The sequence below is a fragment of the Coturnix japonica genome, chromosome 1 (genome assembly GCF_054131305.1).
Source record: "Coturnix japonica strain WE chromosome 1, WE-NBRP24, whole genome shotgun sequence".
Classification (NCBI taxonomy): Eukaryota; Metazoa; Chordata; class Aves; order Galliformes; family Phasianidae; genus Coturnix; species Coturnix japonica.
In genome coordinates this window covers 21,904,732-21,930,386 of record NC_140663.1, presented here as the reverse complement: position 1 = coordinate 21,930,386, position 25,655 = coordinate 21,904,732, and the positions used below count along the sequence as shown (strand labels likewise).

At 40.5% G+C, this 25,655-nt stretch overlaps 1 protein-coding gene across 1 annotated transcript; it reads left to right on the top strand.

Moving 5' to 3' along the window:
• Positions 1–24,962, top strand: CAPZA2 (capping actin protein of muscle Z-line subunit alpha 2). The gene is made up of 10 exons (XM_015853643.3): positions 1–65; positions 12,065–12,128; positions 13,680–13,731; positions 14,391–14,454; positions 15,012–15,218; positions 15,707–15,786; positions 16,727–16,805; positions 20,489–20,560; positions 22,934–22,996; positions 23,969–24,962. Exons 1-10 carry the CDS (start codon positions 27–29, stop codon positions 24,107–24,109), a joined length of 861 nt encoding a protein of 286 aa, XP_015709129.2. The 5' UTR covers positions 1–26; the 3' UTR covers positions 24,110–24,962.
• Positions 24,963–25,655: the final 693 nt, after the last annotated feature.

The window sequence follows — 25,655 nt, the reverse complement described above, 5'->3', positions numbered from 1 at the left end:
GGAGCTGCGGGGCGCCGGACGGCAAGATGGCGGACCTGGAGGAGCAGCTCTCGGATGAGGAGAAGGTAGGGGCGGGCGGGGTGGGGATGCTGCTCCCGGCCGCCGAACCCCCCCCTTCCCCGGTTCTCTGAGTCGGCGGGTCGCGGCACCGTCGCCGTTTGGGGCCGCCCCTGCGGCTCGGCCTGTCAGTCGGGGGCCGGAGGAGGGTCCGCGGGCGGGCAGGGGGCAGGGCCGGCCCGGGGCAGCTCCCGCCGCTCCTTGTAGGGCCGGGATCCTGTGTCCGCTGGAGGCGGCGGCGGCCGGGGAGAGAAAAGGCTCCTCCGGCTCTTCCTCCATCTCCGCTTCCCCTTTCACGGGCCTCCTGCTCTCCCCAGGGATGGGGCCGTGCCTCGGCCTGGCCCCCGAGCCGGCGTGCCCTAGAGGAGGAAGGGTGTGGGGTGAGGAAGGCTTTTTCGTTTCCTGTTAGCAGCAGCGGGGGAAGGCTGAGCTCAGGGATCAGACCCCAGGGTCTGTGTGCGTGATCGCTGCTTGTGGCCCTGGGAACTCATCCGGCTTCAAGCAGGTTTTCACAAGGCATCTCTCAAGAAGCAGCGTGTGTTACAGTGCCTCCGTTAGCAGCACTCCCTGCCTTCTCCTCGGACCCAGCTCCATGGTAGCTGCCTGCCCAGAGCTGGGGTGTGGTTTTCCGTGTGCTCGGCTCATGTCTTCACATAGAGCAGTTTCATGCATTTCTGTACTAAAAAACAAAGCAGGTTGTTGTGGCAGCGGAAGCTTTGGGATGGTTTAAATGTTGGTGACATCTGAAAAATAAATGCTCCAAACTTCTCTGAAGTTAGAAGAAGGATGTCCAGAGTGTCTTAGGTGGTGGTTACAATGAGGTCGATTCTCTGTACCTTTCAAGATTGACATGGCTGTGTTTCAGAGCTGGAGAGGCGCTGGTGGGCTAAGATGTGGATCTCTAATTTCTGTTCCTAGCCACAGGTTTTGAGACTGGTCCTCTATCTGGTTCACATTCACGTGTGTTAGATGTGGCAGTCTGTGATTGTATTCATTCTAGAACATACAAGTAGCTTTAATCCACTGTGCCCTTGACAGAGTATATGCCTGGACATGCTGAGTCTGCAAGTGAAGATCCCAGGGCTGGAGGATGGCTCAGGTTCACAGGCCCAAGCAGGGAACCCACATCCAGGCTGATTCTGAATATCCCAAAGGAGGAGCAGCCTGTGCCAGCGCTCAGCCACCCACAGAGCTCAGAAATGCTTCATTCCTCGTGCCAGACAGAACTTCCTGTTTCAGTTTGTTCTTATTGCCTCTTGTCCTGTCAAATAACGTAAGATACAGTGACACTTTCTTCTTAGCTCTCTATGGGCTGAGAAGCACTGTCTGTACTCAAGTGACTGATGAAGTTAAGTTCTGAACTTCCTTTTGTCCATTAATTACAGTATTTCTTTTTGTCTCCAAATGGGTGCAGACTTTCTGGAGGCTTCTTCTGCCTTCGTATAATTGAATAAAGTCAGCATTTTTCCATTGCAGATTAAATTGATTCCTCTGCCCATGTCTGTCCTCTATAACGTTGATCATTCTACACGATTGAAGTTTTCCAAGCCTGGCTGTGTGTTTATTGGCAATAAAACAGAGATGAATAATGCTGCAGGCTCACGGATAGGCAAATAAGTGACCGTGCTGATCCTGTGATACCTCCAGGTTTTTATTTGTCACAGAAGAGGCATGTAGGTTAGTTTTCATGATTCTGAACCGCTTTGAAGGTTTGTCAGTGTTAGTATATGTATATATATATACATATATATATATATATATAATGCTTCTCTGTGTAACTTTCTCCTGTTATACGAAACAAATGGCATCAAAGACTGACATAAACAATGTTAATACTATAGTAGATTTGGATGGAGATGTAGCTATAGTGAGGGATTAAGTGATAACACAGGTTATGAATTGCACTTGGTTTGTGGCTACCTCTGTGTGTGGGCAGGAACTGTAAGTGCAGCAAGGGCAGTAAAAAGTGCTTAGTTCAGGTAAGGGAGCTCTAAAACCAAGGAAGGAGAAGAGCAACTGCAAGGAAACATCCTTTTAATGTGCAGGATGGTGTATCATAGGATTGTTTGAGTTGGAAAGGACCTTTAAAGGCCATCTAGTCCAACTCTCCTGCAGTGAACAGGGACATACAGCTGGATCAGGTTGCTCAGAGCCCCGTCCAGCCTGGCCTTGAGTGTCTCCAGAGACAGCACCTACCTCCTCTCTGGGCAGCCTGTTGCGGTCCCTCACCACTCTCATTATAAAAAAACTGTTCTTATATCTAGTCCAAATCTCATATTTTTTAAGCTTGAAACCACTTCCTGTTGTTTTGTCACAGCAGACCCTGCTAAAGAGTCTGTCCCTTTCTTTCTTATAGTCCCTTTTCAGACACTGACAGGCCATTCTCAGGTCTCCCCAGAGCCTTCTCTTCTCCAGGCTGAACTGCCCCAGCTCTCTCAGCCTGTTGTCAAAGGGGAGCTGCTCCATCCCATGGGTCACCAGGGACTGCCCGGTACTACAGACAGCTTCTTTGAGATACAGTGGGTTTGTGGTGTTCTGTAGGTCACTGAAAATGAGGAACATCTCAGTTAGGTGGAAAAAAGAAAATATTATGCTTATGTTTCAGTCTGTAAATCAAAATGAGATGTGAGAGGTAGAAATATTGGAATACAGAACTTTTAAGGGAGGAAGTAATGGAAAAACATCACTTTCCTTCACTTCGGAGGTAATTTATCCTCTGAATAAGTCTTGAATACAAAAGCTATTTCTTTATCCAAGATATTTGTAGTAGATTTTATGCTTAATAACCACTTTTTAGCAGTGTAGTTGTGTTTCAGTTCCTGTACGAATCGTTCTACCTGTGGCCATGAAAAACTGATAAGCAAATATAAAAATGTTTTGGTTTTTTCTATGAGCTTATTAGCGTGCATATAAGAATTGCACTTTATTTACATGAATATAAGCAGTGATCAACGGAAGGTATTGTCTTCATTGCAGATGTATTTGTTAATGTAAATACTTGTTAATAAAAAGCAGCACACACAAAGTAGGGCTGCAACTGTTTGAATCCTAGGGATGTTTATAAATACCTGAGGTGTGGGAGCCATAGTGGTGAGTCTGGCCTCTTTTCAGTAGTGCATGGGGACAGGACTAGGGGTAATGGGATGAAAGTACAGCACAGGAAGTTCTGCACGAATGTGCGCAAGAACTTCTTTACGGTGAGGGTGACGGAGCACTGGAACAGGCTGCCCAGGGAGGTGGTGGAGTCTCCTTCTCTGGAGATATTCAAGACCCGCCTGGACACCTACCTGTGTGACGTGGTGTAGGGAGCCTGCTTTGGCAGGGGGGTTGGACTCGATGATCTCTAGAGGTCCCTTCCAACCCCTACAATTCTGTGATTCTGTGATGTTCTGTAGTCGGTGCCTTTTGCTGACTCACCATGATGTGTTTGCTGTAGGTTTTTTTTTGTCCTTTTTCCTTTTGCAATGTAAACCCTTCTCACTACAAAGCACAGGAGTTAAATAGCCGTGGAGGCAGGCTGAGGAAACAGAGATGTCTTTAGTGAAGAAAGAGGAGAGTATTGATAGGAAGTTAAAGAATGTCAACGTGGTTTTTTTAGTGCAAAAGCAGCTCACTTTCCTTACAGTGCTGAGCATAAAAGTCCATGTATTGTCAAAGGTATCAGAAAGGAACCCCGCCTCTTTCAGTAAGGTTATGCCTCAGTGCACTCCTACTTGTTCAGGGAGGCGTATTGAGTAAGGTGGAGTTGAGCAGTTGGCCAACTGGCTGGAGGGATAACAAGACTTCTGATGAGGAAATAGTCCCATCTGTGAAAGTGAACTTGCTTTGCTACCACATAGTCCCTGGTGCATTAGGTAACTTGACAGCTTATTGAACTAGGTGTGAACAGCTAGAAAGCTACTGAATATGGCAGCAAAACTCCGCAGTGGAATTTAGAGTGGTTAAGGAAAACTCTTTTCTTTAATAAATGCTTAGAAATGAAAAGTTTAAGCCAGTAAAATGCATTGTCTCGTGTCAAGGCTTTGTATCACAGTATCACACACAGTATCACAGTCTCGTGCGGCTTGGAAGGGACCTTAGAGATCATCGAGTCCAACCTCCGGGATTCATGCCTCCTGTGTAGCAGAGCAGCATGTATGTTGGCAGCAGAGCTCCCTGTGCAGGAGGAAACCCACCCACGAGCTTAGAAGCATCAGTAGGGCTTTTTGTACTGATAGTTATTCTTTTAAAAGTAATTAAATGTCGATGTTTAGTAAGTCAGTTTGTGCTCTTAATCATTTGTTTTGGAAGGGTCTGAAACCTTAACTTCTGGAATTGCCCCAAATGAGACTTGGAGACTATAGGAAATGAGGGTCAGAACATTTTGGAGTAGAAGTAAGATTTTAATAGTCAGTTGTGAATATAATTGCGCAATAATCCATAACTGAAGGTGATGCTGATGAAGGTATTCTAACTTTTTTCCTTTCTGGTTCATGCAATATATGCTTTGTAGTATGTTTAAAGATGTAGCCTTGCTAACCTTGTTTTGCAGGGGAACCTTGTGAGCCTTCCCTCCCATTCTTGAAGTTCTGAATGGAGCTGGGAATGCTGTAGCATGTTCCTGTGGCTGATTGAAAATCCTTTAATAATTAAATGTGAAAAACACTCAAACAGTGAGTGAATTAGTCTGCGTGTTTAAGTTATCACATTATGGAAACAGTCCCAGTGTCAAAGTTGATATTTTTCCATGAGTGAAACGGAACAGACGTTTTGCAGAGGGAGCTGCAGTCAAAGCTGTAATCATTTTATCTTAGGAAAATGTTGAAAAAATGATCATATACTATATATATAACTGCAAATAATCACAGAATTGTAGGGGTTGGAAGGGACCTCTAGAGATCATCGAGCCCAACCCCCCTGCCAAAGCAGGCTCCCTACACCATGTCACACAGGTAGGCGTCCAGGCGGGTCTTGAATATCTCCAGAGAAGGAGACTCCACCACCTCACTGGGCAGCCTGTTCCAGTGCTCCGTCACCCTCACTGTAAAGAAGTTCTTGTGCACATTCATGCGGAACTTCCTATGCTGAAAGCATAACTTGATTTATTTGTGGAGTGGTTCAAGCTGGAAGAAGCTTCTGGAGGTATCCCAAATGCTGCATCGGCCAAGCAGGCCAGCTCAGATCAGGTTGCTCAGGAACTTGCCCTTTGAGTTTTGGGTATCCCCGAGGATGGAGGCTGCACGGGTAACCTATTGCAGTGTCTGACAGCATTCACACTCATAATCTGTTCACTGACAGTTTCTCATGTGGCACCTTGTCTGATCCTTCTTGTTTAATTTCACTGTGTGTCTCCATAAAGAGATACAATGCAAAGCAAGTTAAAAAATATCATTTGAGACTTGAAGATGCATACGAATTAAATCTGTTATTCTAAATCTGAGTGGTTTCTAAAACTGCAGTTCATATTTCCCTTTGTTATGAACAGATGAGGAGACTGGATGCTTACCGTGCGTTCTGGCCGTACCATGCAGTGTGTACGTATAAGCAGGGCCACCTCCGCACCATCAGAAGCCTGGCTCCTTCTGCCTTTGTACTCGCACAGCTCTTGTGGAAGCCTGCTGCCCAGGGAACCTCACCAGTTACATTTATAAGGTTAAAATAACCCAAAAATAGAGAGAAGTAGTAGAACAGATTACTGGCTAACCTAGCAGTACATGAAATGGGAGAGAACAAGCTATGATATGGCAGATAAAGCTTTCTGTTACTTAGCAGCGGTCATCAGCCTACAGTTTTGCTGTGAAATACCATCTATGTTTGATTTCATTTCGGCAAATCAAAGAGGAATAGGATAAAAATTCTAACCACAGTATATGGCAAATCATTGTATTTTTCTCAGATAGAACTGTATAAAACTGAGTTTTATTTTCTGAAAATGAGGTTTTAAAAAGTTGGAAAAGTTTAAGCAGAAATGAAAGCAGATTTTTCAGTGCATAGAATTGCAGTTTCTATTTCTGAGTAACCAGCTTCCAAAATGCGAGGCCCTTCAGGTACTTCCTTCTTAATTTGACCACGTGTTAAAACTTCATAACTGTAAGGTAAATTTGAGAGACAATTTAAAGGCACTGGAGTGGCAGGGGTGGGTTTGGGTATGGGTGAGGTGGTAGCTCAGTCTGGGAGAAGGTGTTTCTCACAGAGCAAGCTCTGATCTTGCTTCTTTTTATGCTCCCCCCACCGTTGGCCTGGCAGAACGGTGTGGTTCTGCTTTGGGAAAGTGGCACTACCAAGTCTTGTGTGTGTGTTTGGTTAGTCATGCTGTGTGCTTTTAACTTCTCAAACTAAAGTTAAGAACGTTGCTTTACAATAAGTATAAGATTTCACAGCCTTGTCAGTTCTCCAGGAATGACTCTTGCAAGGAAATGGTGAGATTTGTATGGATCCGTGCCTTGGCCTGGCCCCCAATGTCTGCATGAATGTGCGCAAGAACTTCTTTATGGTGAGGGTGACAGAGCACTGGAACAGGCTGCCCAGGGAGGTGGTGGAGTCTCCTTCTCTGCAGATATTGAAGACCCAACTGGACGCCTACCTGTGTGACGTGGAGTAGGGAACCTGCTTTGGCAGGGGGGTTGGACTCGATGATCTCTAGAGGTCCCTTCCAGCCCCTACAATTCTGTGATTCTGTGATCAAATAGATATCAAAAAAGCATCAGACAAATACCTTGCTGCTTGCCTTCTAGTGCTTGTTGTATGAGAGGCAGCTATAAATCTACATCAGACCCCTTATCAAATCACAGGGGGGTTATACTAGCTCCTAGCTGGCTGCCCAACGTGCTATTTTATTTGCTGGATTGGTTAAACATATTCAGGTTTAACCCTATATTGTAGTATTCAGTACCAAAGAATAAGTTTTCATGATGTTCTGAAGCTTGCTGGGTGCTTTAGAATACCAGTACAGTTTCCTGAGAGCAGGACTAGATGCATCTTCATTGGACACACCTCTGTTTTTCTTTGCTTTTGTGCTCAGAAGTTATTTAAGAAGCTGTTGGAAGCCCCATATGTGAATAAAAAGCTGAATTTTGTGTAAATCCTGAACTTGGAATGTTCTTAATTTTTTCAGCTGTTTTGATACTTTTCCAGTTGCTCATATGGATGAGCTTCCATGCACATACCTGGAAAAGGGACTGCAATAAAGATAAATCAGAGTAAAAACACCATAGGAATAATCTGTACTACAAATGTGGGACATGTGGTGCCATCAGTAGTTCTGGAATCCCCTTTGTATGTGTGTGGTTTTCCTAGCCCATTTCATAGAGTCATAGAATCACCAAGGTTGGAAAAGACCTAAAAGATCATCCAGTCCAACCGTTCACCTATTACCAATAGCTCCCACTAAACCACGTCCCTCAACACAACATCCAGTTCCTTGAACACCCCCATGGTCGGTGACTCCACCACGTCCCTGGGCAGTGCATTCCAGTGCCTGACCACCCTTTCTGAGAAGTAATACTTCCTAATATCCAGCCTGAATCTCCCATTTGTTTTCTAGCTCACTACTGACAAGACACTGGCTGTCAGAGAAATACAGATGTGGGCAAAAACTGATCTATTCAACTCACTGTAGTTTAATTAGCAGTACTTTCTCCTGTTGCATCAACTGATGGCAATAGCTGAAGTTTCAGACTGACGTTGGTGGTTTAAGGTTTGCAAACAAAACATGTTTTGCTAAGTTCAGTACTGTTCTAATGTTTCTGAATTAGAATATGGAAAGTACATGACAGTACAGGGTGAAAACAATCAACACATTTCAAGGTGGTTGTTTTTTGTGAAAATAAATGTCATCATCTGAGTCAGTACTTCAGATAGAAAGAATATAGGTAGAAAACATCATATTATCTCATTTTGACCAAGATTCACTTTTTTTTGCTGCTGTTAAGAGCTGGTAGTGTTACATGCTATGAAATACTTGTGTATTTGTTGTTAAAAATTCCTTTTTTAGGTGAAGACGTTTATTCCGATCCAATACGATATGGTGTTATCATCCTCAGGGGCTGACTGAGGTTGTCACAAGCATCTGTTCCCTACTCTTCATAGTTCCAGTGTACAGAATTTCTAACTTGCTAAATGGATTGAAGAAAATATTTGTTCTACAGATTTAATGCAGCTTCAGGCATCAATATGAAGGAAACGTCTGTTCATTTAAAGCCGTGGACATGGAATGTGCCCCTCCTTTCCTGTGCCACAGAACCACATTTTTGCAGTGTTCTTCCTCAGCTCTCCCAGAAGCAGAAATGAACTGAATGCCATAGTGCAGTTTTTCAGTTGAGGCTGGTAGCAAAGTGATTGCAGACTTCATTTTCATACTCATCCCCTCCTTGCAAAGGCTGCCGTTGCTCCATGTTGGCATGAGATGCTGCATGTGTCAGAACGCATCTTTGCTATTTGGAATCCTACCCATGGGCGTGAATGTGTTTTCTTGAGATGCTGAGGAGGTGCTTTGCTGCTACTTGGGGTAATCCCTTTCTCACCCGTGTTTTCAGAGCTTGTCTGGCCCTTTGAAGGCTTATTCACCTCACCAAGCTGCTGGCAGCAAGAAGCAACAATTCTCTGACATTCTTACAGTGAAGGAATTGATTGCTCTGTTCTTGTCACCTCCTACAGCCATGTTTTGCCGCATCAGTTTGCTTCTCTAAACGCATACATAAGTAGACAAGCCCTGCTGATACAAAGAATTTGTAGATGGGGTTTGTGGGGCACTTAGGTGAGAGGAGATGGAGGTTATTTCTTTTGGTGGCAGCAGCACAGCTGATCAGTTTATGCCATTTGCAAAACACCCCCAGGACATTTTTATTTTAATAGATGGATCCTAATAGCTATTGGAACATTCTGAGGAGCATCCAACCCAGCCATTAAATTAACTGAAGCTTGTGAGCACCAAGTATGTACCTGTCTAAAGGAAGCCAGTTGCTTTCTGTTGTTGTTTTAAGCATTGAATGATTCACAAGCTCAGGACTCTTTCGATGTTTGCAATAGTGACAGCTCATCAGCCATTGTATCTTGTAAGTGATTTCTCTGGTAGCTGATGGACCTTTGGGCTGTGTTTCATGGCATGCTACACGAGTCAGTGCAAAGTTGTCATGGCTCTGTAGGGTGGAATTTGGATGATGGTGGTTTTCTCCTCCCACCCTCTGCTATTTTTTTAATTTAAGATTTTAGTTTAAATGGGTTTTTAATATGTACCTCACTGTGTCGTTTTTATTGCTCTAGAGTAGTAAACTTTAACCTGTCATGAATGCAGAGGAAGGGCGGGTCTCCCTGCTGCAATGAATCTGCAGCTGACTTGCAATAGGTGATGCACAGGAAAGAGTAATGGCACAGCATGTGGTTTCACAGCATATTGCTCTTCTTCCTTTGTGTTGTGGCTGTTCATTGAAGGAGCTGTGGGGCTGCCTGACAAGTACAGCTGTAGTTCAGATAAGTTAAAGGGGAAAAGATAAAGGAGGGGGGAAGCTAACTAAAGTTGTAATGCCTTTCTGCTTGTCAGGTGTACCCTGGCTGATGACTGGCAATGAGCATATGACACTATAGGGCTGCATGGTGAGAGCCCTGCATGTCTGAGTGTGTTCATGGCCATATATAGGCACATGCAGCACGGAAGGTTGGGCTTTTTCAACCAATGTCAGCTTCCGATTTGCCAGAAACAGGAAGGGTGCTCTGGGGGCATTTCAAGTCACTGTGTGTGACTTTAAAATAAACCCAACTTCATAGTGGCTCTGTGTGGAAAAGGTGGACAAGAGGGATTTGTTTGTGTACCTGAGTCATGGTGTGCCCTGGGAGACATTGCACTGGAAACTAAGGCAAAAGGATGAAAGCAAAACACTGTTCAGTAAATGGCTGCTTTGTCCTTGTGTAATCTGAACAAACTGCAGATACTGACAGACCTGAATCTAGGTGCTTGTTTATGTAACAATTGCTTTAATCCCTAACAGGACAAAGTGTGGCCCGATAGCCGTGCTTGTTGCATACAACAAAGCTATCTTTCCTCCTTCATTTGTCTCCTCAATCCGAATTTTTACATTAGCTGCAATCATTTTCTATGTACAAATCAACCAGCTGGGCAGTGTTAGGTTTCACTTACACCAAGAGATATTCAGTCTTGCTGACTCTTACCTACTGATCACAGACTGCATTTCAGTCTGCACCACTAACTCTGATCTATATGTGGAAATCAGCATCTGCAGCGTTATAACTCCTAGGGTGGTACCTGAGCCAGTGGCTTCTTGTTGCCAAAAGGGGGAGATGTTCAGTTCGGCGAGGCACATGGGAGCACTTTCACTTCTCCTTTAATGTTCAGTCAGGCTTCAGAGCGCTGAGTGTGCCTTGAGAGCGTGTCTTTTGGGAAGAACTCTCTGACAATAAAGAATCCCTAAGAGATCTTCAGCTCTTGTGTGTTAGATAAGAATACTGGATAAGTATTGGTAATAAGTTAATTTGGTTTGACTACTAAGAGGAGGGGTGGATTGGCTGTCAGTAGGGCTCCATCCATGTAGGTATGTTGACAAAATACAGAGAGCTGACTGACAGACAGCAGGTTTCTGGCTTCTGCAACCATGAGCGTACCTTACACTTTTTGATCTGCGCGTTTGTGATTATTTGTGCTTTAGAAAGTGGTATCTGTGATGAATTGCTGCACTGAAGAGAGTCATACCGTGTAATTTCATTGGGTAGTAACTCAATGTTCATTGAAAGCAATATCTTGCTTAGTCTGGCCTGAGGAAATGTGTTACTATTGATTTCTTCTGGATGGATATTATTCATACTACAGCAGATCTGACATGAAGAAGAAAAAGTTTGTGCTAGTAGAAGGGGGAAAAAAAGGCAAATCAATGTAAAATTACCAGAACAGCTGAAAACAAGGTATTACCCCCTGCTCCTGCAGAGGGGTGGAGCGTGCCTTCACCTGGGAGAAGTACCCAGTCCACTAACTGGGGTAAATGAGATTAAATTCCTTTGTGTCAGAAAAGGTAGTTGAGTTTATCTGCGCAAGTGCTTTATTAAGCTGCCTTTAAAGAAGGCATTCCCACCTACATGCTATGTCTCTTTCGATGAGAGAGTAAGCCCTATGGCATTTATCTCAGTATAATGCAAAATGTGTGTTTACTTGCAAAGAGGGGTTCTGATGTCTGCATTTCAAGCAGCAGATAAAGGCTGTCAGCAATCCAAAACACAGCATTCAGTTCAGAAAGCTGAGACCTGGCAGCCTTTTCATTTCCCCGAGCAGCTCTGACTTGCAGTGGGCAGGAGCCGCTTGGGCAAGTCATTTGGGGTCTGCTTGAGATTGAACTCCACTGATGAGGCAGCAGCCAAGTGCTTTCTCAGGGCACTGAGAGCTTGAACTGCCTCTCCTGGAGGTGACTGGAACCTGGCTGAGCACTGGCTTTATTATCAACCTGGGCAATAGTAGATACTTACAGGTTGATTCCGGAACTCATGCAGGCTCAGTTACCCCTTCAGTTTCATATACCCATAAATGTCTAAATGTGAAGTGTTTTGTGGTTGTTGAGGTCTTTGTCAGTTAAGTACATACTTCACAGAGTTCTTCATTTCAAACAGACCAAACAGTGCAGAAACTGCATCTCCTAGATCTTTAGCCCTCAGAACCATAACTGAAGGTGTTAGAAATGGGAAATATGGTCTCTACATCTCTAGATTTGAATAGCAATATCATGGCAAGGATGAAAGACAGCCTTGAATGTCTCTTCAACTTAGGGAAGTGTGTTGTTTTGTTTGTTTGTTTTTGTTTCTTACTGACTTCTCTTTCTTTCTGGTTCTAACATTTGTAACCATCTCTGTCCTGTTGAGATGGAACTTCATTTTCTGTGTTTCTGGAAAAGAGCAGTCCAGTGTGAATGAACCAGTGACACAGGAATTGTGCATTTTCATGTCTGGGCATTGAAGTTATTCAGCTTTTCATGATTGATGTGAACAGAAATAATTACAACTTTATAAAAGCATGTAATTTTTTGTCTTTTAGGTGCGTATAGCAGCAAAATTCATAATTCATGCTCCTCCTGGGGAATTCAATGAAGTTTTCAATGGTAAGTGCCTTTCTGCTTCATGTTTTCACTTAAGGCATCTGTACGCAAAAGCATATTCCTCATTACTCTGCTGAATTTCACGTAGCATAGTTGTATAAAGGAGCTCACTTGCTGTAAGAGCTTTACAATCCTGGTTTATATCATAACATATAAGCTCTGCAGTCATAAAGCAGCTTGGAGTTTAATTGCAGTAGTGAGAAAGTCCCACTTCTCTTTGTGATGTGAGAATGAACATCCTTTCTGTTTCTGTTCAGCTGTGGTTTAACAGTTGTGTTCATTTACAAGGCACACACTCCTGCTTCAGCATTTTACGATTATATTTTTCAACAGAATCAAACTAACTCAAAATGGCCCTTTGAATATCAATTGAATAGTTAACCTTGAGTATACAAAAGGATGCTGCTTAAAGTGTAGAAGGAGTATTAATACTCTGCAAACATTTTTAACCCTGAAATTATGACATCCTGCATTTTACTGGTATGTAGGTAAGCTGTAATGAAACTTGAAATTAGTTTCCCTGTGTTATTAATTCCTAAACTTTATCTAAGATGTTATTTTTCTTTAAAACTTGTTGCATTTGTTCTGTGCCAATGCGTATGGGCATATGCAAAGTGTAAGAAGGCATACATTGATAGCCTAGTATGGTACAATAGCTCAGATGCTATTTAGGTAAGGACGTAAGGTGAGTACACTGAACTTCTAACAAATGGCAGGGGCTTAGATTTGTTGAGGAATGTAATGAGAGGAGGTATTTTGTTCTTCAATTAAACTATGAGTAGGTAATTAATACCTAAACTTAGTTTATAGTGTACTTGTGAAATGAACTGCTGGTGAGCAGCTTGTCAGCCCAGATCTCTGAAAGCAAATACAATTTATGCTAAAACTGCTGTAAAGCCAGTTCATAGTTACAGCTCCCGACACAGTAATGCAGCTGCGTGTTTGATGATGACACATAATAACATCATAAATGTCCATCCAAAGACTGGAGTGTTAGACTGCTAAGTATCAAAAGCATTTACATGCAATTCAGACTTCCTCCTTGAAGAGGGGGGAGGGAGAAAAGGGAGGGAGAGATCATTAAACCTGAAATCTCCTAGTTTATTATTATTATTATTTTTAATATAGAGAAATGCTTTAGATATTATGGGATGATATATTAGTGTTGTAGAGTTAAAATAACCACTACCATCAATACTGTGCAAGAGTTTTTTGTAGTTTATCCCTTAGAAGTGAACTTATTTGGATTGTATGCTGTTTACCTCTCCAAAAACTAGTTCAAGAAATTCCTCTAGCTGTCACAAAGCCTACAGGGTATGGATTGTATCTTCTTATCAGATTGTATTGGAAGGAATCCCGTTTCTGTAGTGCTTTTCTCATTTAGTTCAGTCGAAATTAGAAAATATGAAGCAAGGGGTTTTCCTGCTTAGTTACTTATATGGTATGGGATGGTTTGGGTTTTAATTGTTTTGGGTAATTTGTTGCCATTTGTTACGTGACTGGAACAAATCTTTGAATTAAATATACTTCTGTGTTATAAACATCTTCTTTCAGATGTTCGGTTGCTGCTTAATAATGACAATCTTCTCAGGGAAGGAGCAGCCCAGTAAGTACCAGCTGCCATGTACTGAATTGCATAAGAGTCAGTTCAGTAAGGCTTCCCTTAGCAATAAGTGATTTAAAAAGATGCTTTTGCACATAAAACCCTGTTATGAGTGTTGTGCATCTTTGATTAAGATACAATATTTTGTATCCTGATGAGTTAGAGTAGCTGCTTTTGAAAGGGGTGACCTGGATTTTGGAATTTGTCTCCACTTTTCTTCATTTGTTTCTCTGTTTATTGGTCGATGTTGTAGACACTAGACCTGCAGAAGTAGGAAAGACCCTATTTTTATATGAAAACATTATGTCTAAAGTATTACATGCCAGATTTAATTTCCGCTGCCAGAATAGAGACGTTTAATTGAATAGGAAGGAACTCAGTGGAATTTACATTTTCTGTTCTTTCACTTTCTGTGGGATACTGTAAAGCTGAAGTGTCTGTCTATATGAGGTTACTTTTGAATGTGAATCATTGTGTAACGATTGGAATAGCAATATCAGTGCCAAGTGAATCAAGGTGAGCCCATATTTTAGGGCCTGCTAAATGAGGCAGTAATACAATTCTTTTATCTAGATGATTAGCTATTGTTTAAGTCTATTATATCTACTAAGGAAAAAAGCTCATGTCTGATGCAGGTTTTTGGTATTTTTTTCCTCTTGTAGTGCATTTGCACAGTACAACTTGGACCAGTTTACTCCAGTAAAAATTGACGGTTATGACGAACAGGTATGAATACAATGACATTCCTTACATTTTTAAAGATGTTCTGGTACTGGAATATACCTTGGAAAGCAAAGGAAAAGAAATGCATCTTCTCTACTAAAATATAGTATGTATATACTATATGTATATAGTATAATATATATGTGTTATGGCCCACCAATGGTACCAGTTTAGCAAGTTAGTCTTTTAGAGCATCTATAGAGCTTGCAATTTCATTCTGTGCTATTGTCCTGCATTCAGTTAGGCCTAATTTGGAGCTGTGGGAACTGTTTACCTGTAGTACTTGAAGCCATTATAGATAATAGAGAAGAACTTCTAATTGAGTTTTTTGTGTTAGTAAGAGGGTAGTAATGTGGATTTTGATTCTGTGTCAGTGCTTCCTGTTAGCCAGTAACATATATTAACTCCCTTAATATACACAAATATTTTGTTTCAAATGTGACTCTGAGGAATCTTCAGTTAAGTGTGCACTGTAATGTACAATTCTACAATTTGATGTGATATATATATTTTTTTTCTTATTTAATCCTGGTGCAATTAACTAAAATTTGCTAACACAGGTTTTGATAACAGAACATGGTGATTTGGGAAATGGGAAGTTTTTGGATCCCAAGAACAAGATTTCTTTTAAATTTGATCACTTGAGAAAGGAGGCTACTGATCCGAGGCCCCACGAAGTTGAAAATGCCATAGAATCCTGGAGACATTCAGTTGAAACAGCAATGAAGGCATATGTGAAAGAACACTACCCAAACGGTGTATGCACAGTAAGTCCTAAACTATCTGACCACTGCGTGGCATAGAATTAAATTAACAATTCAAAATACTGCTCTCATTAGTGCAGCCATCCTTTATTCTATGAAAAGTGCGAGGAGAAAGAGAAGAGCAATACCAGTGGCACTGCCAAATGTATTACAGATGGCCCTGAAGACTAGGTTTTCCACCATGACAGTATGTACCATGACATACTTCCATGACAGTATGTATGCTTGAAGTTTCTAGTTGAAAAAGCAAAAACAGCAGCAAAAGCCTTTGCAGTATATACAGCTTAAAATACTTGACGTCTAGATTTTTCTAATCTTACTTCTTTTTAATATATAATCATGTTTAATGTACTGAATGTTATATAAGAATCATACTGATTGTAAAATAGAATTTTGCAGTTAATTGGAATGTATTCTAGGACTGGATAGCGCTAGGCAGTTCGAACAGCACAGCTGAAATGTTAACTCTGCTTTTTTCATTTCTAACTAAGGTGTATGGTAAAACAATTGATGGACAGCAAACCATTATTGCATGCATAGAGAGCCATCAGTTCCAAGCAAAAAACTTTTGGTAAGTTTTTGTATGGATACAAATGCAGTGAAATACAGTGTATTGAACAACTGCGCTATTGGCATTACACTGATTATTCTAAGGTCAGAGAAGTGCGTGGATACCATTTGTGGTTCCCCACCAAGCTTTTCTATCTGTACTATAGAAATCATTGAGTGCTCTGGAATCTACACGTAGCTGTAGTAGAATTGGATCTCAGAGTATTGAAACTTTTCTTTAAGTGCAGACAAAACAGGAATCAAGATGTGGCCACAGTACCATCCTGACACAGCTCTAATGTACCAACCTTCTAACCCACTGACCTACTAGCTGAAGTGAAAATGCCTAATTTATAGGGAAGAAATCAGGTGAAACTACAGTCTCCCCATACTGCTATTCAGATGTTTGAAACTCATTTAAGCAATTAGGCGAGATTATTGAGTTGGTTTCTACTGGATGGAAACAAGATGCCCTGGAACAGAAATTGTAGAAGAGCTAAAAGATCTAGTTAAGAGTTTCAGCACTAGCAGACAGTCTTGCTACTTTAAGGTTCCTTCCCTTCAACATTTTGGTAGCCTTCTGTGAAGTGTGGATTTGGCTGAGTTAGCAAATTTTCCAAGTCCTGGAAAGGGAAAAAAAATGGTTATATATGTCTAGTAATAAAGAAGGAAAGAACACTAAAGCCTTTAGATATTTTCAGAAGCTAAGTCCTGTTGTTAAAAGCTCCTTACTAATGAATGTCCTTGGTCTTCTTCCAAATCCTGGGATAAGTATTCCAGGAAACTGTTCTCCTCATGACTGGTTATGGGCTGAATATTTATGATTTGAAAGATATTGTGCATGTGTAGTTCTACTGGGTATTTTGTTCTTTTCTTTTGACTGACAGTCATATATTTTGTTGGGCTTTTTTCCCCTTAACTAATGAGGTGAAATGTTGGTTTTCAATTTTTATTTTTGAAAGGAATGGCCGTTGGAGGTCGGAATGGAAGTTTACAATCTCCCCTTCGACCACTCAGGTGGCTGGCATCTTGAAAATTCAGGTATGCTTATCCTAACTGTGTCCTGATGAATGAAGTACCCAGTTATAAGGAGAGACTTAGGCCAATGTTTTAAATATTTTAAGAGAACTGGGGAGCCCAGGAAGCCAAAGAGAGAGAACAATTTAGTTACGTATTGGCCGCTTAACTGCATATTTGCGTGATCGTTGCAAAGTAACGTAATGATTCTGAGGGCTTCAGAAGACGTGCTTGTCTTTAATGGGTATATACCTGTTTCAGTTTTGTGGTTATTTCCTGTACAGTGAGCCAGTAGAAACTTGAATCCCACATTACACAGAGAAGCTTTGTGAAGGGCAGCCCCTTTCTGAAGGAGGGAATTTTTTCTTCAAAAGTGCTGGTAGCTTTTTTGTTTCATGTTGCCCACCTTGTTGTTTAGAAAGATAGGAGCCTTTGGTGTAAGTCATTCTATTATCTGAAATTTTTGAATTTACATCTCCCTCATTAAGAATTTTCCCTTTCTGTTGGCTGTAAGGCATTCAGAAATATGTTCTTCAAGCAGGAATGCAGAATTCCTGAAGCAAGAGCAAGTCTGACTGTCATGCGGTAGGCAGGAGAACTTGGCTTTCTGGATTGGTTCCCTGGAATGTGTACACATATTTTGCAGGAGGTTATTAAAACAGTTCTGGGATCAGGGACTAGAATCTTACTGCAGCCTGCCTTTCAGTGTAGGAGGGCTTTTTGGCTTGCTTGTGTTTTTTTGGTTTTTTTTGTGGGTTTTTTTTTTTCTGCCATATTTTTCTTCTACAAGACGTAAGCCAAGTTCTCTCTTCCTGCTCTTTATGCACCCTCAGTAAATTTTGCGCTGACCTTACTGCTCAGTGACTTGATTTCAGAAGGAAGATGGATCAAAATATTCATAGTGTGAGACTTACTGTGTGCTTCTGGATTGTGGTGGCTGTTCATATCTACCCAAGCAGGGGCCTGAATCTGATTTCCCGCTTAGGGTCAACTTCTCTAACAGCTAGAATGATATTCAAAGCGTGGACAGCTGTTACTATGTTGTTACATCAAGATGGTCATAGTAAGTGCCCTAAGTAACATAAAGACCTGTTAAGACTTTGAATCATAGAATGACCTGGGCTGATAAGGACCACAATGATCATTTAGTTTCAACCCCCCTGCTATGTGCAGGGTCATCAACCAGCAGACCAGGCTGCCCAGAGCCACATCCAGCCTGGCCTTGAATGCCTCCAGGGATGGGGCATCCACAACCTCCTTGGGCAACTTGTTCCAGTGTGTCACCACCCTCTGTATGGAACAGCTTCCTCCTAATATCTAACCTAAACCTCTCCAGTCTCAGTTGGAAGAATATAAATAAAACTTTGGAAGAATCCAAATAAACTGTCACTTAAATCCAGCTTGCAACAAAACACGCATTTTGTCCTCAGTATTTGCTTCTGGTTAAATGTCTAGGAGATTTTCCACAACTAGCAGGCGTTTACCTCATTCTGGGAAATCTGTGAGCAAACAGCTGTGTGATGCTTAGCTGCCTACTGGATTAAATGACAACAGAAAGTAGCCCGAATAGGGAATTGAGTTAAATGTGCATCTCAATCTCATTTTGTTCTCTGTGACTACCTTGCATAATTAATTGGGACGTTATTTCTGTTCATTAAGGTGTATGTTTTGGGAAACAAAAGTTTGAGCTTTTTGCTTGCTTAGGACTTTCCTTTTTCACTGGGGAATGCTGAATTCTGTTTCAAAGCTTTTGAAATTTAGTATACTTTCTGCAATGTATACCTTGTACCTTGAGTGCTTTAGTTTATTTTAAGGAGTGAAACAAACTTCTGGATTATAAACTTACTGTGACCTTGGTCAATTGGGAAACTTTTATGACAACAATACTGCCATTGCCTTGGTTCTGATAAGATCTTTTCTAAGTACCTTGGGGGAAATTCCAGTACCACCTGTGTTCTGGTGTCTTATTTACTGTTAAGGTCACATATACAATCTCTTCCTTTTTTTCCTGTTCTATTAATAAACTCTAATATAGGGGAATCTTAACTGCCTTAGCCTCTTTCAGTTTCCATTTCAATTACACAAGGTGAATGCAGTGCAACAGCAGTCTTTACTAAAACTTAAGTCCCTTTGGTGCTTGACGTACTCCAGCTGTGCATGGAATACAGTTGATAGGTGTGTTGGTTACTGATTTTATCTGTTAGACAATCTGTTATTCTCATCCCTCCTTAGTTAACCTTTCCAAGAGGTTTGTTCATAACCATCATCCTTCTTGTAGTCTTCTGAGCCCAGATGTAGCATCTAGAAGAATGTCAGCAGCGAGGTATAGTACAGAACAGTTACTTCTGATATTTCATTTGACGTAAGAAATCTCAGGATTAGATTTGATTCTTCATCCCTGTTAAATTTTTAGGCCTTTATGTTTGCTAAGAATGTAACTTGGTTAAGCAGATATTTGTGCTGATGTTGACTTTAGAGCACGGGGATGATTTGAGCCCTTTCCAATGAGTCGTGACGGAGAAGGCCAGATTATACCTCATGGGGTTCTCTTGTTTCATTGCAAGGCCTTGTAGTTTTGCACTGAGTAAGCGCTTCTCACCTCCAAGGAACTGGATTGAAAAAGGCTGATAGAAGTTTCAGCCTGTGATGTTTAATTTGAAAATAAGCTGATCTTATACTTATGATATCTTTTGTTGGAAAATAAGTATTTGCCAGTAAGCAAGTATATAGTATAGCTGTCTTGCTGTGTCATGTTCACTCTTTGCATAAATGTGAGGGCCTCTTGCATGTCATGATCATAATGTATTTGAAATCATACTATTGTGCATTAATCACCAAATACAAACGTTATCTTGCTTAGTAGGGTGAGGCATCAATGCTTGTATTTCTCATAACATCAGTTAGTTACAATGATTGTGTTGACTTGATCAAAATTATAGAAGTATCTTTAAAGATACCTGTTTAAATGTCGGAGTTACTTAACCCTTTTGTATCAGTTACTGTGAATGATTACATGTAATTTCATATATGCTTCTGATTTTTTAAGTTCTCTAATAGTTGAATTAAAACCTGAATGTTTTCAGATCTTTCTCTCCTTCTCAACTGAATTTAGAAGAAGTAAAGTTAGCTTGAGTAGAGTTTTACCACTTACCTCCCCTTGTAGGATATGCAAGGAAGCTGTTTGTAGATTTAACATTTCAAATGTAAATAGATTTCGTTCTGCCTTACTACCTGATCTTGTCAGACTTTGTACTGAAGAGCTCCTTTGTCTACATGTGTACCTGGTTTTGTTTTGAGTTGTACCTAACAGGGAAATATCAAAAACAGGCAGGTGAAGAAAGGGAAGCCTAATGTTGTGTGATTCCTTGCACATGGTTTGAGCAAAGCTGGAAAGAAAGGAACTTCACTGTATCCTGAAGCCTCACCGCAGCTGTTCTCGTGTTAAATATATCTTTACTACTTGAATAATTGTTAGTAAATTTATCACATAAGTAGCAAGTCTTCTGCTACTTGTTGTTAATCAAAACCTAAACTTCTTTGCATGAAATAGCACTTGAGGCAGATCAACACCAAAATATTTTAAGAGTAGCATAGTAGCTTCTTCGCTGTTGCCTTTCCGAAAGTATTTAATTTCTACAACAGTTTGATTTTCCTGTATGATGAAAATCGTGTAACATTTAATGAGTTTTTTGTCTAATTTTTTGTAGGTTCACTATTATGAAGATGGTAATGTTCAGCTTGTGAGCCATAAAGACATACAGGATTCTCTAACGGTGTCTGTAAGTGAACTTGAGAGACCTTTGTGTGTACGCTGACGTGACTTTGATTTAAAAAGAGAAGCTAGCTTGAAAAAGAGCTTAGAAATGTGAGGGCTAGTTTTCATTCCTGTGTGAATGAGAATGAATATTCTAATCTATGTATATTTTGTACATAATATTTTCTACTTTTACATTATAACTACATTTAATAATTTTAAATTACTACAATTACATGTAGTTAATGTTTAATCAAACCATTTTTAAATTAACTTGTGCTTTGCTTGCATGTGGCTTATATAAGCTACATTCACTTTGTAGTTTTAATCAGCTTGCTGTCTCCTCTTTCTACACCTGTGCTGTATTTAAATTTCAGTATGCAGAGTGTTTAATAGATTTAATTTTTGAGTTATAATAATCCACTTTATTAGAGCAGCTTCTAGGAGATCACCTGTAGTACTGCTTTGTTCATGGCAAGGTAAATGTATGCTAAGAACTAGGAAGGAAACACTGCCAGTTGAGAAGCAGTAGTGAGAACTTTTCCTTCATTTCCTCTCTGTAACTGGTGCTTTTAGCATCATGGGCTTCCATACAAAAAGCCTTTTCAGGGATGCTTCAGCTTGAGAAGTATTAACACTTCCAAAGTTTAGAGTTTCCTTTCCAAATGGATACTTATAACAATGAGGAGCACAGGGTTGGAATAAAAATTGTTTGGAAATAGTAATGGATTATTGCAAAATGAACTGCTCCTTTTGAAGTTATAATCTTGCTTACTGGAGGTGCTATTTTTAGGCAGTATGATTTCCTCCTGGGGTGTTCATGGAAAAGTTTAAACCAGGGAAGTTAAACAGGTAAAGGGAGTATTTAAACGTCAACATGAGAAATATTTTAAAGATAATGACTAGTAGTGACCCGGTGGGTCTAAAAGCTTAGTTCATCAGTAGAGAACATTGTTCATTAATATAAAGCAAGGCTTGTTGGCTTTTCAGATGCAATAGCAGCATAGAGAATGGCAAACTGTGGTGCCAAGAGATAACACTTCTGGATCTGCATATATAAAATTACTTTTGACCCCCTAAGCAAAGGGATCTGTTTAGTCTTCCATTCAACTAAAGGATGTTTCAGGAGGAACTGTCTGGAAAGAGGTCTCGCTTCAATAGCTTTTGCTTCTCTTTCTATTGGAAGTAACTTAATCCTGTTCGGCAATTTAGCAAAGTGGCAGAAGACCAATGAGTAGAAAAACATCTTTTACATAACCTTCCTGCCTTCTAATAGAACAAAAGCGAGTGTGCTGCTGGTTACTGATTTTTAGCCATGGCTAAAGCCTTCGTAGAGGGTAGAGGCTCTTATCTCACACAGGCAGAATGGTAGAATAAAAGGAGCCCTAATGACTTCTTTTTTTGTTGTTTGGCAAAGAAGCAATTTTGTACCAGCAAAGGGCACAAGTGAAATAAAGAACTGAAAAGTTGTCTTGTTGTTGGAACTATGAATAATTGTAGTGGGGGCTACTTTTTTCCCCTAATTTTCTTCAGGCCCTTTGAAATCATTTGTCTCAGTTCGCTGAAAAGTCAGAGCCCTTTCATTCTGTAGTCCTCTTCTGCTTGCTCTCTGATACCTTCATCTCTTTCTTCTACCTTCAGGGGCACTTTCACAGCTGTTCAATGTAGTTTCTCTGAAGCTTTGAAGCCATTGTAGTTGAGCTTGCCATAGCTTTCCTCCAGTCCTGCAGTTCAGCCTTGATCTTCCATTAGCAGTTCTGCTGCCAGTGGCAATTAAGCTCAAAAAACTAACCCTCTGTAGGCACAATGGATCACATGGGACAAAAGCATGTCTACCTTTTCAACCACTGCTGCAGACTCCCCTCAGGAATGTCTCCAGGATCCAAGTTGAGGTTTCTAAATTCGTGAGCACTGCCTTCCTTCCTGACACCTCTTTCAAGCACTTCAGCTAATTTGCCTTCAGCTTGAATGACGAGTTGTTGTTGTGTATTTTTGTTTAGCTGATGTTCTTGAAGTTGTACTGGAGGTGAAATGGGACAGTGCTAAAACAAGCAAAGTATAGTTGTAATGTTCTAATTTTTTAACATCATTTCCTACCACAATTAAATCTAGCTTGACACATGTAAATAAACCAGTACTGCTGTGGACATAGTTCATTTGTTTCCTCATAGTTTTAGTTTGTGCTCTGAACTCACACGACTAATTAAGGGGTAACAAGAAAGAATGTGGCGTATGCCTATTGGATGAGTGTTGCGTTGAGTGTTAGTCACTAAATGGTCACCTGTTCTCATGGAGTTTCCTGCACATCTCTCGTGATTAGTGGCATAAACAAAATGTAAGTATTCTTCACAGAGCCGTGCAGTACGTCCAGCCTGACTCAAACGCTCTCTTTGTCTAGAATGAAGCCCAGACGGCGAAGGAATTTATAAAAATTGTGGAGGCTGCAGAAAACGAGTATCAGGTAGGTTGGGTAAAAACACCATACCCATAATCACAGAATCCCAGAGTCATAGGGGTTGGAAGGGACCTCCAGAGACCATCAAGTCCAACTCCTCTGCCAAAGCAGCTTCCCTACACCATAAATCAAACATTATCTTATATGTAACCAGAGTTACTAGTTTGTAATTAGCAAGCTCAATACTAAGATAATGTCACTTCAAACAAATACAAACAGATTGCATGCTGCCATTAAACATACCTTCCCTTTCCAAACCTTTTGGTGATTGCACTCACCAACGTATAAGTCATTTTTTGAGAGCAGAAGATGAATCTCTGAGGTCCCCTAGTGTGTTTAAATATCAGCAGTTCTGATCCCTTTTGTCCCACGTGCATTTCTGAAGTGGAATTTTTGTACAGATTTTGTTTGGAGGCGGCTCTTTTACACAGCTCCACTAAATACAGCTGTAAGCATTATGCATTTGAGTTAGTCATTTTGAAGTTAGAAGTACAGCTGTTCTAGATGCCCTTTGTAGAATTGGTTTCACGTTCATTTATGACTTTAACATAAGGTACGTTTCAGACACCTTGTTCTGTCAGTTTGGAAAAATATACTCATTAGTCAAATTGTACTAAGTATCATTTGCATTATATTTAAATCATGCTTTGTTGTCTACTGACTCAGCCATTCCCCAGTAATAACATGGGGAAACTTTGGTGTGTGGAGTTGATGATATATGAGCTGACTCTGATCAGCATTTCATTCGTGTTCCTGAATAACTGCACTGAGGTTTGCTGAATCACCTGGCCTAGAACCAGGGTTATTGCATCTGTTGAACTATCTTCACATAGTCTCAATCTAGACCTAACATCTTCATGAAATATTTTAATTTGTTAAGTCTCTTTGTGAAGCCACAGATTATTCAGTCATTTAGCTTTTGATGTAGCATCTTTGTTCTGTTTTTCATGCATCTTTGTATGACTTTGTGTTTAACAGACTGCAATCAGTGAGAATTACCAGACTATGTCGGACACTACGTTCAAGGCCTTACGTCGACAGCTGCCAGTTACCCGCACCAAGATTGACTGGAACAAGATTCTTAGCTATAAGATTGGAAAAGAGATGCAGAATGCTTAAAATGAACGTTGCATGACTGGATCATTTTAGTGTCCTTGTATAAAAATTAAGAAAAATAATACACAAGGTATTTGGAACTGTCAAATCACCCAGTCAGCATGGGCTTTTGCCATTGAAAATCACTGTAAGTAGTTTGGTTAGAGCACAAAGCTTAGCTAATTGATCTTTTTTTTCCCCCCTTTTCTTTCTCTTCCAAGGGTTGCAACTTCAGTATAGCTGAGTATTTTCCTTTAAAGTTTCTGTTATACCTTTATTTTTTTATAATGAAGAAACCATGCCTTTCATTTCCGATTGCAAGTTAAGAACAGTTTGAACTTATTTTTGCATATGAGAACCCTTTCTCTTGCTTTCATGTGAAATGGGCAACTTCCAAAAAGTGCTGGATTCCTTGTGGAGATCGCTGGTGTGCATTTCTAGGTCAAGGTCAACGTGGAGTTAGCAATAGGTGCTGTTGTTGAAATCATCTACCCTTGCACTGTATGTCATCTTGGGGAAAGCATTTGCTATCTTGTTTAAACCTTTGAGATTACTTATTTAGCATTAACAACACTTTTTTTTTTTTTTTTTTTTAAGGAAAGGCCGAGGTCTAATGCTGTTTTAAGGTTTTGGAATTAAATAAAAGTACTTATTTCAGAAATCCACTTAATGCTTTGTTCCTGACAGTTACTTAAATGAGCTTAAATTCCACCTGCCCTCAAGTTTTTATCATAAAGCCACAAGTGTATTATAACAAGGCATATTGTAATATATATACGATCCTGTACTCATTACCATGTCTGTCTTTTTTTTTTTTTCCCTTGGGTTGAAATGTACTAAAATTCAATGTGACATTAAAATGCAAATTTTCTATTTATTTGAGTATCAAATTGCTTTCTGACGTAGCCTATTTTTGGTATTTATTTTTAGAGCGTTGCTTAAAACAGCCACAAACTTGTGGCCTGTTGGCTATTTCCAGCGTGTTTGGAGATTTATTGTAGTGTTGTCACCATACATGGTTTCCACCCACATTTACGAAGCATCTGCCTATGGGACTCTTCTTGAAATGTTTATCTTATAGCTTCATGTGGAAGAAACTGCAAGACAAAAAATAACACCAATTGTTTTTTTTTATCTGGAGAATACTTTCCCCATCTGATAGATCTGATGTTGAAAATGAATTTTAAAAGAAAAGGCAAAATTTGCTACAAATGATGTATTTCACTTCTGTGAATACATGGATATCATTATGAATTGGATGGCAGCGTGTTCCAAAAGATGCTGATTCCACATTCATGATGGAAAAACAGGCAGCTTCTTTTTTCTAGAAGTCAGTTATTTATCCAGGCTCCAGAAAGTGAAGCTTACACAAAGGTTATATTTTTGTTTACAGCTTGGTCCTGTTAATTACCTTAAACCGTTAAGTTACAGGTTTGCAAGAGAGAGGATCTAATCTTGTGCTGAGCATAAAGATGTACACAAAAGGTAGGTTACTATTTGGATTGGAATAGCAATGCCCCTGTATGCTGGTTGTCAGTGTTTGTTTTAAAAGGGTACAAAGCTGACTGAA

What these genes read in the sequence shown, in the direction of transcription:
- CAPZA2 (XM_015853643.3), top strand. Translation starts at nt 27, where the DNA reads ATGGCGGACCTGGAGGAGCAGCTCTCGGATGAGGAGAAG. An exon ending in TTGACGGTTATGACGAACAG is followed by an intron (nt 14,455 to 15,011) that starts GTATGAATACAA and finishes TTGCTAACACAG; the next exon opens with GTTTTGATAACAGAACATGG. An exon ending in CTGGCATCTTGAAAATTCAG is followed by an intron (nt 16,806 to 20,488) that starts GTATGCTTATCC and finishes AATTTTTTGTAG; the next exon opens with GTTCACTATTATGAAGATGG.